The sequence below is a fragment of the Prunus dulcis genome, chromosome 5 (assembly GCF_902201215.1).
Source record: "Prunus dulcis chromosome 5, ALMONDv2, whole genome shotgun sequence".
Classification (NCBI taxonomy): Eukaryota; Viridiplantae; Streptophyta; class Magnoliopsida; order Rosales; family Rosaceae; genus Prunus; species Prunus dulcis.
In genome coordinates, this window is record NC_047654.1 from 10759531 (window position 1) to 10773080 (window position 13550).

General features: G+C 36.7%; 3 protein-coding genes across 4 annotated transcripts; all 3 read left to right on the forward strand.

Moving 5' to 3' along the window:
- The first annotated feature begins 256 nt into the window (after positions 1-256).
- Positions 257-4358, forward strand: LOC117628802 (hydroxyproline O-galactosyltransferase HPGT1-like). Its single transcript, XM_034361326.1, has 12 exons — positions 257-565; positions 696-759; positions 958-1007; positions 1106-1299; positions 1438-1501; positions 1579-1651; positions 2135-2258; positions 2722-2809; positions 2916-2966; positions 3457-3528; positions 3633-3745; positions 3945-4358. Exons 1-12 carry the CDS (start codon positions 453-455, stop codon positions 3965-3967), a joined length of 1029 nt encoding a protein of 342 aa, XP_034217217.1. The 5' UTR covers positions 257-452; the 3' UTR covers positions 3968-4358.
- Positions 4359-4965: 607 nt separating this feature from the next.
- LOC117628845 (G-box-binding factor 3-like) lies at positions 4966-8970 on the forward strand. Of its 2 annotated transcripts, none has more exons than XM_034361382.1 (7): positions 4966-5251; positions 5879-6020; positions 6153-6204; positions 6338-6392; positions 6663-6865; positions 7282-7485; positions 8363-8970. In XM_034361382.1, the coding sequence occupies exons 2-7, from the start codon at positions 5911-5913 to the stop codon at positions 8558-8560; spliced, it is 822 nt and encodes a 273-aa protein (XP_034217273.1). In that variant the 5' UTR covers positions 4966-5251; positions 5879-5910; the 3' UTR covers positions 8561-8970. The 2 variants fall into 2 exon arrangements, with proteins under 2 accessions (XP_034217273.1, XP_034217272.1); XM_034361381.1 differs by having other exon boundaries at positions 4967-5251; positions 5841-6020.
- Positions 8971-10184: 1214 nt separating this feature from the next.
- Positions 10185-13545, forward strand: LOC117628794 (putative glucose-6-phosphate 1-epimerase). Its single transcript, XM_034361318.1, has 8 exons — positions 10185-10927; positions 11029-11103; positions 11326-11382; positions 11469-11629; positions 11722-11856; positions 12365-12467; positions 12550-12649; positions 13064-13545. Exons 1-8 carry the CDS (start codon positions 10817-10819, stop codon positions 13231-13233), a joined length of 912 nt encoding a protein of 303 aa, XP_034217209.1. The 5' UTR covers positions 10185-10816; the 3' UTR covers positions 13234-13545.
- The last annotated feature ends 5 nt before the right edge of the window (positions 13546-13550 follow it).

Genomic DNA, 13550 nt, shown 5'->3' on the forward strand with positions numbered 1-13550 from the left:
ACAAAGACACAGGGAACGGTAAATGAAATTCAAAATGAGAATTCTAATTTCTGATTAGTGAACGCACCAAAATATGATAAGAGTGCATACACCAATACTAATAGACACAATAATTTATACTTTTAATCCGTGATTATGTGAAATGACCTTCCAAATAAAATGAAAAGAAAGAGTTTCCACCCGGTAAATTATTTTCGTAACTCATTTATAATAGAGGATGTAAAATTAATTGCAAAAATCCCGTTACTTTGGAGCAAATGGTAATCGGTTACAACGTCTTCTTCACTCATCCACCTCAGTCCTCCTCCTCTTCCTCCAACCTTGTTCAAATCAATTATCAGTTTTCAAACTCAATCACAGCTTGATCGAGCTCTGAAAACTCTGCCAGATCTGACTGACCACTCACCAAAATCCATTCAAGCTCTCTCTTCGTTTTTTGTTGGACCAAAAATATGCATAGCCGGGCATCGCAGAACCGGCTATCTGGTTCGGCTTTTCACTCTCGAATTTCAGCTCTCTTGCTGGCCATGCTTTCCACCATGGCCGCCATTTATGTCGCCGGCCGGTGAGTTTTTCAAATTTTTTGAATTTTGTTTTCTTGAGCTGTAACCGAGGCTATTCTGAATTTTACTTTTGAGTTTTTGGCGAAAAGTTTGATTTTTGATGAATGTCTGATGAGGTTGTGATGTTGGTAGTCTGTGGCAGGATGCTGCGGATAGGGTTTATTTGATTCAGGAGCTTGATAAAAGAAGTGGTCAGGTATTTTTATGCTTTGGTTTTGTTTATTTTGTTTTCTTCTGGATTTACCATTCTCGTTTTATTTAGTTGAAAATTTTTGTGTTTTAATATATTAAAATTTAAAAGTTTATTAGCGTAGAATTTCAACCTCTGCTGCTTTCTTAAGTATTCAAAGAAATTATTTACTGGGGCAGATAATCGTCCATTATCATTTTTCAGGGAGAATCTGCCATATCTGTCGACGACACGCTTAAAGTTATAGCTTGCAGGTAAATAAATCCAAACTATTCTGTAAAAGGGGGTCATATTTGACCATTATGATCTTGGGCTTACTTACTGTTATGAATGATGATCATTTACTTTATAGGGAGCAACAGAAGCAGTTGTCCACTCTTGAGATGCAACTAGCTGCAGCAAGACAGGAAGGTTTTGTTCCAAAGAGCTTGTCAAAAAATGAGGGGGCTCATTCTAAGAAAAAGCTTCTAGCTGTTATAGGAATTTTTACAACATTTGGCCGCAAGAAAAATAGGGATGCAATTCGTAAGGCGTGGATGCCTAGCGGTAATTATTGAACATTTCATTGTTTGTTTCTTTTGCTCTGCTTGCAATTTCATCAGTTGGCAGGTCCAGCATTAAAAATAGATATGCTCTTCTTTGCTCGTGTGGCCATGTTAACAAATCTGAATACAATATGTGCAGGTGCAGCACTAAAGAAATTGGCAGATGAAAAGGGCATCGTTGTGCGATTTGTAATTGGAAGAAGGTCTGTATATCGATGATTTAGAATGATGACAAGAAATTGTCTACAGTTCTGTTCAGTTAAGCATGTATATCTTGCAGCCCAAATCGTGGAGACAGTTTGGACAGGCAAATAGACAGAGAAAATGAGCAGACCAACGACTTCATTGTTCTTGTATGTTCAATTATTTGAAAGAAACTGTTTTAACAATATTATGTGGGATTTATATGTGAATTTTTCAAAATATACATATATCAATATATGTGTTTATGTACATACAATTAAGTGTATCTTTAACTTCATATGACTACCAAAGTATGTTTCTGTTAATTTTTTACTTTTTCCATATTCTATGTGATAGCTAGTTTGTAGTTATGATGAATTAGCCAATACAGCCTTAAATTTTAGTTTGAGGAAAAATAAGCTCACTGTGCTCTCCTTATTTTTATTTCTTGCATCTTGTTCATGGCCCTTAACCAGAATTTGCACAGCCCTCATGTTCATGTATATATTTGTGATTGCTTAAATATGCAGTTAGTCAACATGCCCAAGGAATGCTACATATAGGAGCAGATAATGTTATATCAAAATCAAAATGTCACTTACACTCTTTCTTTGTTTTTTTTTTTTTTTAATTTTTAATTTTTTTATTTACAGGATGGTCAAGTGGATGCATCTGAGGAGCGGCCAAAGAAGATGAAGTCATTCTATATTCATGCTGTAGAAAATTGGGATGCTGAGTTTTATGTTAAAGTCAATGATGATGTTTATGTTAATATTGGTATGTAGTCACACAATTCTTTCCAGTATCAAGAAGATAGTGAATCCTATTGACACTTTCTGTTATACATGCATAACATTAATCCGAGGTAATTAATTTGGATAACACTTACTATTGAGAAAACAAAAGATACTTTGGGATGACACCATAAGCATATGATTATCTAGTCATTTTCTATCTCAGAAATCAAAGCAGCATAATATGTAATTTCAATTTAGAGATTTGGTCGTTTGCCATTGTTTTACCGCTAAAATTATGCTGCAAAATGCTGTAATTGTTTGTCTAACTTCTGAATAGCTTACCTGTGGACACTACAGGTATAATTGTGGTGGAACCAAATAACATGATAAAAGGGCTTATTGAAAAATAAGAAAAGCAATGTTTGACTGTTAGGCATATCAGAACAGTTCCTAAACAGATTTTTAAAGTGCGTGCTAATTGTTGTCTTTTGATTATGATTCAGATGTCCTGGGAGCAACACTAACTGCGTATTTGAATAAGCCTCGTGTCTATATTGGGTGTATGAAATCAGGCGAAGTGTTCTCTGAGCTGTGAGTGTGGAAAGTGTGCTTTTATTTGATGAAAACTTTAAACTTATGAGGCATTTAAGATTAGGTGTAACTTTTTTGTTTTGTTTTTATTGTCTTAATTATACAGAACACACAAGTGGTATGAACCAGACTGGTGGAAATTTGGCGATGCAAAATCGTAAGCAAAGAGCATTTTCATTTATATCCTTGAATAGAAGATAGATTTCTTGACTCCGTGGAAATTTAGGCATTATGTATGTAACCTGTGTTAAAGATGGTGGTTAGGAAAAGAGCGGGGATAGAGTGGAGCTTGGGTTGTTGAATATGAGTAAAGGAATGCTGGGAAGGTGTGTCTCTGAAAGAGATGGTTGTTAGTTAGGCAAGTAAAACACTCTTAAATTGACATGAACTGAAAGAGTAGCCCACAGAAAAATTATTTTTTTTAAAAAGGGAAAAAGACGCATTGAAAGTGGATGATGCACTGTTTTTCTCTAAGTTCCCTGGTGGTTACTTCTAAAGAAGAATGCCTTAGAGTGTTCTATGTGATATTTGATTGGCTATATTTCTCGTATTTAAAGGATTATCTCCTCATGGTAGGTGCTAGGTTGTTATCTTCAAGTACTGTACTTTTTCACTTGGCTCAAAATTGCACATCTTGTCTAATGCAGATATTTTACCCATGCTTCTGGTGAATTGTATGCCATTTCTAGAGCATTAGCTCAGTTTATATCCATAAACAGGTACTTCTGCATGCTCCTTGTTTTTAAAAAGAACTTTTTAATAGTATTTAGCATGCAGACAAGCCTGGCAGGATTTAGTTTATAGATTTGTGTCGGTTTTGCAGGTCTATTCTTCGTACATATGCTCATGATGATGTTAGTGCTGGATCATGGTTTATTGGACTTGATGTGAAGCACATTGATGAACGCAAGTTTTGCTGCTCCTCCTGGTTACCAGGTCTGTTGGTCTTTTTCTAACACACTTTTTTTAAAAATCTTTTACAGGAACAGAGATTGGTCTTTTTCTTTGAACGCATACACAAATCATTATATAAAAGTTACAAAAAATTCTTGTTATGTAAATATAGAAGTCATGGTTAAAGCTTAAAGGGATGAGCTTGAATTTAGTAACACGTTTTATTTATCTTTCTTTTCAGGAGCAATATGTACAGCTGTGTGATCTAACTTGTCTCACAACTCAAACAAGTACATACAGAAAGGGAATTCCATTCATTTACAGCATTGCCTTCAATGCCTTCTTTGACCCTGGATTGGAGCTGTGTAGAGATTTTTCTGCTGAAAGTTGATTCAAGCAGCCTTAAAAGAATGGATGCTGAAATAAGAGGTTATATGAACTTATTTCTATGCATGTGCTGCCGATCAGAATTCTCTCAGAAGCTCCAGATGCCGACCTCATTCGTTCCTCAACAACGATACCGGAAGTCAGGAGTCTTAATGATGTATTATACATTATACCTCTATATGTACTATACCATCATTCTTAAATTGCCCTAATTTTACATTTCAACCTTGGGAAGGAATGATTATATAGAATTACATTTTTCTTTTGCTTCTTGGTGATATGCGAAACTTGAAACTCATGGTGGAGGATTGGTTGCATTTCTGATGGTGCGGCCTGCCCACTTTAACAGTGATTACAGTATAATACTTATAACTTGTTACATCCATCTAGGATATTAATTTTTAGGCCTATGATCACATAACTTGAACTCGACACGAGACAAAAGTAACGGATTAAAGTTGAACTCTACTTGACTAAACTCGTAAATTACTATCCTATAAATAGTCACTCTGTGAACTAAAACAATGTTATAAACTCTTTTACTGTAAGCTATGAGGTTCATAATAAATCGATATTTGTCAATTGAAATCTTTAAATAAATAAATAAAAATCAATTGAACCCTAAGGTGCAATCAAGGACCATATGATTTTCGTACGAATAACGGTTTGTCTGGGGGGTCCAACTGACCGGTACAACACATATTTTGGTCAGACAACGAAAGTCGCATGAAGAGAACTATCAGCCAACTTCCAACGTACCACGTACTCGCTTTTTGACTTGACTTCAATATAGCTAATCACTCTTCGACACGTGTATGGCTCAGAGCAAGATTGCCATGTGTATCACCTTGGCGAATCCTATTAACCCATTTCACGACCAGCCACCGGTGTTCCACGCTTCCGGTTTCACAGCACATCAAAACCCGCCGCGCGGCTGACGTTTCGCCTTCCTTTCTCTCTCTCTCCCCCTTCCTCCTTCATTGTCTTGTTCATCACCACATATTTCCCCCAGCGCGTTTTCCATCTCATCAATCTGTTACCGACGAAATTGCAAGCTAGGAAAGTACAGGCGGGAAAATTAAGGAGCTAGCTAGGGTTAGGGTTTGTTCGGCTCCTTCAGAATCATTTCTTTGGTTTCGGTTGCTCTTTCAGGAGATTCAGGTACATTGAATATGTTATTATGTTTTGTTAGGATTTCAAATGCTTATGTTTATGACTCAGAACCTAAATGTGGAAACTTTCTGGATATTTGAATTTATGGATGCTGAATAGGGGAAGTTTAAAACTTCAAAGTCAATTGTAGAAGATGACATATTTTTATTCGTTAGTTTTAAAGAAATATTTAAAATTAGAAAATATTTGTCAATTTTTGGAGGGTAGCCTTGGTTGGTAGGATATTCGAGAAAGCAACAAGGCTTGATAAATCGTCACGTCGAAATGATTAGCTATTTTAATGGATGGTTAAAGTAAAAACCAATTGGCATCTGGTTGATGAATTACTGAGAGAAAAAATGGTAGGTTCTTTATGCATGTGCCGATGAAAATGTTGATGAAGGTTTTTTTTTTTTTTTTGGGTGCGAGTTTGTTTTCTGACACGTATTATCTTGGTTAAATGAGTTTATAAGTTAAAGCCCAGCTGCTGAAGTGTGCCAAATTGGGGATTAAATTTTTTATTACCAAAGTATTTGTTTACTTTTTTAGAAAAACTTTCAAGAAAAAAAATCACCAGTTTTTCGTTCCGAGTATGCAGCTGTGAAGAGTAACTTGACACTGAGCTGCGTGTGACAGTTTCTTCAAGCAGAAGAAAATCATTGGACAACATGGACCAAGATGTGAAAAAGAAGTTGAAGGGATTAGATGGAACTGCAGTGCCAGTTGGGTACGACAGTCTCAAGGATACCGGGCACCCAGTCCTTGAGGCATCAAAAAGGTACTTCCTTTTTATTTTATTTTATACATATATACTTTTGAGATTATGCACCAGGCAGCAGCTTCCAGTAAGTTTTATGATGTTGTCTCCGGATGTAGCCAATCTAAATTTTGATTCTGTGACCATGTGCAGTTTGGAACAAAATATTGATGGTTTGACAGATGGCAGTGATGGCAACACTAAAGTAAGAATTTCCTTTCATTATGTCTGCTCATATGTGATGAATTTCGGCCCTTTGTTGTATGTGATGGTTAGATGATATTAATGCATGAATATTAATGCATGAAGTTAAAGTAATCTTGGATTTCATCTATTAGGAAGACAACCACCACACTCAAAGGAACAATGGGTCTGGAAGCATGCGATTTGCTGGTATTGTACCTATTTCTCATTAGATACTTTGCGCTTGTAGTGTGGGAATTTTTAATCAGGATTTCTGAGTTTCGTTGTGGGAGGGAACAATTTTGTGGCTTGTTTTTGTTGCCCATCCCTCATCTGTCAATTTTGTAAAGAAAAGGGGATAGTTTCTGATTTACTTGAATGAAGGACGAGGAATTCTGTAATGGTCCTAAATTGGGACATGCAACCCTAACCAAATGCTTCATCCTGACTGATTTGTTTTCTTAATCTTCTGGGCAACAGATAATGATGTGAAAGTCCATACTCAGGTCAGGCCTACAACTAATGGGGAAGTGAATGAGAATTCCACAAATGCTTCTGGTACTGGACCTCCTGCTGGTTTTTTGGGAGTATCTCTTCGTTCCCCATATGAGAAAATAGGAATTAGCACAGCTTTTGTTGCTCCTTCCGCTGGTGCAGGGTTGCCTTTTGATGCAATGGTTCTGGTAAGGAAATGTTTACCTTTTTGTTGTTGTTGGTACTACTTATTTGTTTGCAAGCTTTTGCCTTTGTACCTCAATTTGTATTCAAGTTGGGATAGTTGTTTAAAAGAATTGCGGCCTTTGATACTTTTCTATTTTTTTGTTTTGAACAACACTCAGTTACTGGTTTGAATTGAAACCATGGGATTGATGAAAGATTTCGGATTTGGAATTTCCTCAAATTTTGTGAGCCAGAGTTAGCTGTGAAACAGAGCCCATCTTGAGACTCTGCAGGGCAGTTATTTGCTGAAACATTGTTATATTCTTGACTTTTGTGTAATTTTGAGTTTGGGATCATCTTGGATGCACAAATTCTAAGATAACTCATAGAAGTAGTGTGCTATATTCACACTATTCATTGCACATGTTGATTTCCTCAGGATGAAAGGCAGGTCAAACGAGAGAAAAGGAAGCAGGCTAACAGAGAATCTGCAAGGAGATCTAGGATGAGGAAGCAGGCTGAATATGAGGAACTGGTGAGGACATTTGAATCGTTAAACACAGAGAAAATGGCCCTTAAATCTAAACTAGAAGAACTGAAAGGGGATTCAGAGAAATTGAGGCTTGAAAATGCCACATTAATGGTAACTTCCTCATAGAACTTAGTTACCAATGCTTGAGCTGTTGAAGTTTATGTTTTCAAGAATTTTTTATGCGTATGCAAGTTGCCATTTTTTCTTTTTCTTTAATACATGGATTTGGAAAAGGCCAAAGGAGAGAGAAATTTTTTAAAAGAAGCCAAAATGGACAAAATTGCCCTTATTTATTTTTGGATTTCCTAAGGAATCCTTTACATTTGCATGTCTTTGGTTTGAAAGTTGAGAGGTTTTTCTGTCTTTTTTAAAAAAGTTTGGCTTTTTCCAAAAGTGAAAGTTTTTTTGTGGCTAAAACCTAAATTTACTTTAATTTGGGAATAAAAAAACTATGCCAAAAGAACCAGTCTTCTAGGTTGTTCTCTCTGCAAAAGTGACTCATGGTGCAGATACATATGAATGGGTAGCATTCCCAGTCCCAGCCCATGGCTGGGGTCAGATGGGTGGGCTTTAGGTTAGTCGAAGCCTTTGCGTATGCTTATGCACCAGCAATGGTTACCCAACTAGTAAAACTCCATGCATATTTTTCCCAAGAAACCAGAGGCAGTTGAACAAGTATGTTCAGAGGGAGATCTCAATTTCTTATACCCACCCAGCATATACTTAAGAGTAACCCAGGCATCTACATACTGAATTATCACATTTAGTTGCTTTTGGTTGACAAAAATTGACCAGATGTCAGAATTTATGATGCAGTCAGGATGTAGTGTTGAAATGAGTATTGTTCAGATATGTTTGTAGCACGTGCTACTGAGTTAAGTTGACCATGGAAAATCAAGGAAAGCTGATTTTGCCGATCTGCTTGTTTCAACCTAAGCTGTATGTGCATTCACTTGTAGCTTGATCTAACATGAGTTTTATCTTGTAGGAGAAGCTGAAACATGCACAGGTAGTGCCGAAAGGAGGGATTGCTTCAGTCGAGATTGAAGTAGACTTGGACCTGCCAACTGGTACTGAGAACATACTTAGCAATTTGGGTTCTGTAAGCAGGAATGCTCAGCTGGATTGTGAGGCACATGAAAGTTCTATGTCTGAAACCAAGCTCCATGCTGTTGCTGCCAGATGATCAAGAAGCTGGTGTTATCAGCAGCCGTACATCACACTTGCCCCAATTTTTCGATTTGTGGCAGACAGGATATTCCTAGTTGGAAAAGGGACAAAAACAGCAGTTGCTAATTTATTTTTCCCTTAGCATTCAAGTCTCTTTTTCTGCTATGAACTGTCATCTATTAGATTTTAGATTGCCCTGTCAATTTTGGCAGTTCTTTAGGATAGGCTAAACAGTGCTTTCATATGAATATGAACATTGCAAAGGATAGGTCTGGAAGTAAGTGATTTGTAATTGTTATTGCAGACTTCCTGGTTTTGTGAAATTATTGGAAGCCGATATACAATTTGATCTGTTCTCCTCTTAATGATGTAACAAGTTAGGTATCGATTTGATCCTTGTTCGATAAATTCAACCCGGTTCATGAATCAACAAGTATCTTTAATCTATGCTGTATGTAATTCACATTACTCCTACATCAGTAAATATTGATTTCATCATAGTACTGAGTTAACATAACATTAGTCAGCAAAGAAGCTTCTGAATTGCTTTAACGTGAAGCTACCAATAAAATCCTCTTTGTTTTGTTGAAAGATATAATGGTAGGTGGAAAGTGCAAGTCAAAAGAGCAAGTTGAAGCAAAGCCACCAAATAGCATGAAAAAGGCTTTGTAAAAGAGGACTTTCCATTGCAAAGAGTTTTGACTATGTCCACTACTGAAACTTTCTATGATGAACTTTTGGATTTGACCTATTTCTGGGCCTCTTCTTTGTGGGGTCCAGTTGAGTTTCTCTTTTTTGGGTGCTGTCTTGATCCTCATGTATATCCGTAATAGTTCAGTATACATACGTATATGCATCCATCAAAAGGTACTCCTCCCTTGGGAAGAAGGTGTCGTTTGCTTGCGATAATACAACAATAAACTATTTGACTCGGCATTGTTCGCAAAGATGAGGCTCAGAAATCTCAAGGATAACATTCTTTATTGAATTTTCAACTGTAAAGAAAAAGGTTGCTTCAAATATGTCTTCATCTTGGCCTTCCTTTTCTTCATCAGTAATGTCAAATGCCGGCAAAACTACGTGCATGTTGATGCCGTGCTACCAGTCCATTCAAAATATAATACACGCATAATTATTCGTTTGTAACCTTTAACTCTTAGAATATATATTATAATTAGTATCAACATATAACATTGCATTGCATTAACATGCACATGATGTTACCGTCTCACGCAATAATTTTTCGTTCATACCTTTGACATTGTCTTATCTGACTATTTATCATTTTGCCTCTGCAGATATCACATACGCTGGGGCAGCAGTAAAAATAAGGAATCTTTTAGGGTCAAAACTTTAAATTGCACTTCTCTATTTGATTTCTTTTTTTAAATGGGTAGTTAATTCAGTTAATCAGATGGTCGCATGTTCATACTTGTCTATATCACGTGTGGAAACCAGCACAGATTTAATCATGTTTAGCTGGTTGCTATGTCCTATACGAACATGTAAATACATAATATATATGCAAGTGGTAGTAATATATTCTTAGTCATGACCCTTCAATCCTTGTTAATCAACCCAACAAGGTCGTATTCAAATCTACATAGATACATACTCATCTTTCCCCATAAAGTTGTTTACTTTAGACCTCATTTCTTCTTATGTCATTGCTTCCAATTTTTCTTCCTCTTTGTTAGACAAAATTGTTCCCATCATCCTCATATAAAAACAACTGTTCCTATCATAAATGCTTTTTGTTTTTGGTTCCAAACCGCCATTGTGGGATTTTATGACTGTTTGGTCCAATTTTGAATCTTAGACGAGTTTGGCCATTTGGGCAACTGTTGCTCTGGAATTGGGTTTTGTCCTGCTTTTCTTTTGCAAAATTTGGATCTGTTTAACAGCAAAAGTTTGGGTGTCCTTTTTTAAGAGGGGTTGCAGATATCTCGAGTCTGTATTTGTTGGTGTGGTTAAGAGGATCTGTAATGCACAGTGAGAAGTTTGGCGGTGAAAGAAACCAAGGTAGATAAATTGGTAGTTGGGACTTTGGTTTTCAGTTCACAGGAATATTGATTTGTCACAGGAAAGGTTCATGTGAAAGTTGAGATTCTCAACTGCTTGATTGAATGATTTGCTGACCTTTTCTCTCTTAAGTGTTGGGAGAAGTCATTTCCAGCCTTGAGGTCTTGTTTTGGTTTGTTGAGAGAGAGAGAGAGAGGTTCCTCCGTCTTCTTATTTATTCAATTGATGTTCTTACTGTGTTCTTGAAATAATGAATCATTCTGGAGCAACCAGTGATCAGAGAGCAGCAGTTGAAGTCTCAAAGGACAAGAGTGGAATTGACCAAGTCCTGCTTCATAACCCTCGAGGAGCTTCCGTTCAGGTTGGATTCTTTTACCTCTCTATTTCCATTGTTTAACAGATGCCCTCCAAGCTGCTTGTACTTTACTTGCATGTTGATGTTATTATGTGAATTCAATACAGGTTAGCTTGCACGGAGGCCAGGTTCTTTCCTGGAGGACTGAACGTGGTGAAGAACTGTTATTCATTAGTAGCAAGGTAAAAAATTCATCATAGTATTTATCAATTTCATTTTATTTTTTTATTGTGCCTCTTTTTTGTGTCCCAGCTGTTGTAGACCCATTCTGCAGTAGATAATTCTACCATTAACAATTCCTAATGACCATATAAATCATGAACAAATGGGAAATTTGTAAATTGATTTCCCTTTTGCTGATATTTCTGGATCAAATTAATATGGTGTAATGGACAACTTTGCAGGCAATCTTTAAACCACCAAAAGCAGTGCGAGGAGGAATTCCAATCTGTTTTCCACAGGTAATATTTATACAGAATCACATATGTATATTATAAAGCACCCTACCTTGATTAATTCTGGCTGATTGGTTTGCTTGCTCCAATAGGTTGGAAATGGATCATTGGAGCAACACGGGTTTGCCAGGAACAGGATTTGGGTCATTGACAATGATCCTCCACCTCTACATCCTAATGATTCCAATGGCAAAGCCTACATTGACTTGCTGCTCAAACCATCCGAAGAAGATCTGAAGATTTGGCCACATAGGTAGCAGCATGAATTGGGAAAAATGTATCGTAGCATGTTTTATGAACTTCAAATATTTGTTTGTGAAATAATGTTTGGACCATGTTTTGCAGTTTCGAGTTTCGTCTTAGAGTGTCACTGGCAGCAGAAGGGTATCTAACCCTGATATCGCGTATCAGGAACATCAATTGCAAGCCCTTCAGTTTTTCATTTGCGTATCATCCATATTTCTCCATTTCTGATATCAGGTACAGAATGTTCAAATTGCAAATGGAATTTGCTATTCTTATAATTAAGCATAATCTGCGGAAGCTAGCAACAGTTTTGGGCTGCAGGCTTTTAAGGAGTGTTCTGGCCTCATGTTAACAATGATACACACAAATTTGGTTTCCATGTTTTTGACTTTAAACAAAAGAGTTTTCATATCCATGTATCTGGTTATAATCTTTGTCCACCTACTCAGTTATATTTTGCATTCTTCTTATAATTAGAAATATTCCCTTTAAAATTTCACTAACAGAAAGAAAAAAGAGAAGTTTGAATTATGATAACTTATAGGAAGGACATTCAGCACTTTCCCTAAAGATATCCATGTCAAGTAGATCCCAAAACAAAAGCTTTACAGGTCACACGATGATTGCCATCAGCTCAATCAGAAAGGAGCAAGTAGTATCATATTTTTGGTTAGCAAGTAGTAGAGTGATGCTAAGTTTGACTAAGTTCTGAGGTTTAAATGAATATAATATGAACTGACAGCGAAGTGAGGATTGAGGGCTTGGAGACTCTTGACTACCTAGACAACCTATTTCAGAAGGAGCGATTTACAGAACAAGGTGATGCCTTAACATTTGAATCTGAGGTAATCATGTTTTTCCAAAACCTTCTAAGCTTGTTAGTGGCCAAAATATGCTCCTTCTTATGAAGTGTTCATTTTTGGGCAGGTCGACCGGGCTTATCTTAGGTCTAAAGATGTGATAGCTGTTTTCGATCATGAAAAGAAGAGGACATTCGCCGTACGAAAGGAGGGACTTCCAGATGTTGGTAAGAATCGTGTGCTTAACCTCAGTTTCAGGAAATGCAACCAATAGCTTGTCAGCTTCCACATGCTCAAAACACTCTTATATGCTTTATAATCATCAGCAGGCGCTTAGCATAAGGAGCCTTTACCCTTTAAAAAAAAAAAAAAAGGAAAAAAAAGAGATCCTTACTTGAAGGAATTGATTGGAAGCTGAATTTAGTAAGCAGAGGATGAGTTATTTTTGTCAAATTTGGTAGTTAGGAACTAGGATCTTCTGAAAACCGTAGGCTTAGGGGATCAGGCCATTAAGCCATAGAAAGTTTCTGTCTGAGATTGGTACTTTACATCCTTTTCCATGTCAAATGAATATTTATATATGTAGCCATTTTGATTAAGTAATTAATCTTTGTGTTCTTCAACTTTACGTGTACTCTCAGTTGTTTGGAATCCATGGGAGAAGAGATCCAAAGCCATAGTAGATCTTGGAGATGAAGAGTATAAACAGATGCTTTGTGTTAATGGAGCATCAATTGAGAAGCCAATCACCTTGAAGCCTGGTGAAGAATGGACTGGCAGATTGGAGCTCTCTGTTGTTCCTTCAAGTTAATGAATCGACTGGCAGATTGGAGCTCTCGATCCTGCCACGAGGCTTTCGAAGATCAAAGGCCAGCAAATAAAAATATAATAGAAGTATTAGGGTCAAAATGTGACTGTGCATTAAGGAAATCAATAAGAACATGATCACTTTTAATGTGGTTATGATTTTCATTACAGATTTTCCTTCAAAGGAGGTGGAGATATCTTTTTTTTCTTCTCCCCATCGTAGCTATACCCTAAAATGTAAATGGGTTATCTTTACTTATGAAACTTGTACACTGAATGCAGAGTCAGTAATAATTCTTTTTCTCTCTTTCTGCAAGTCCT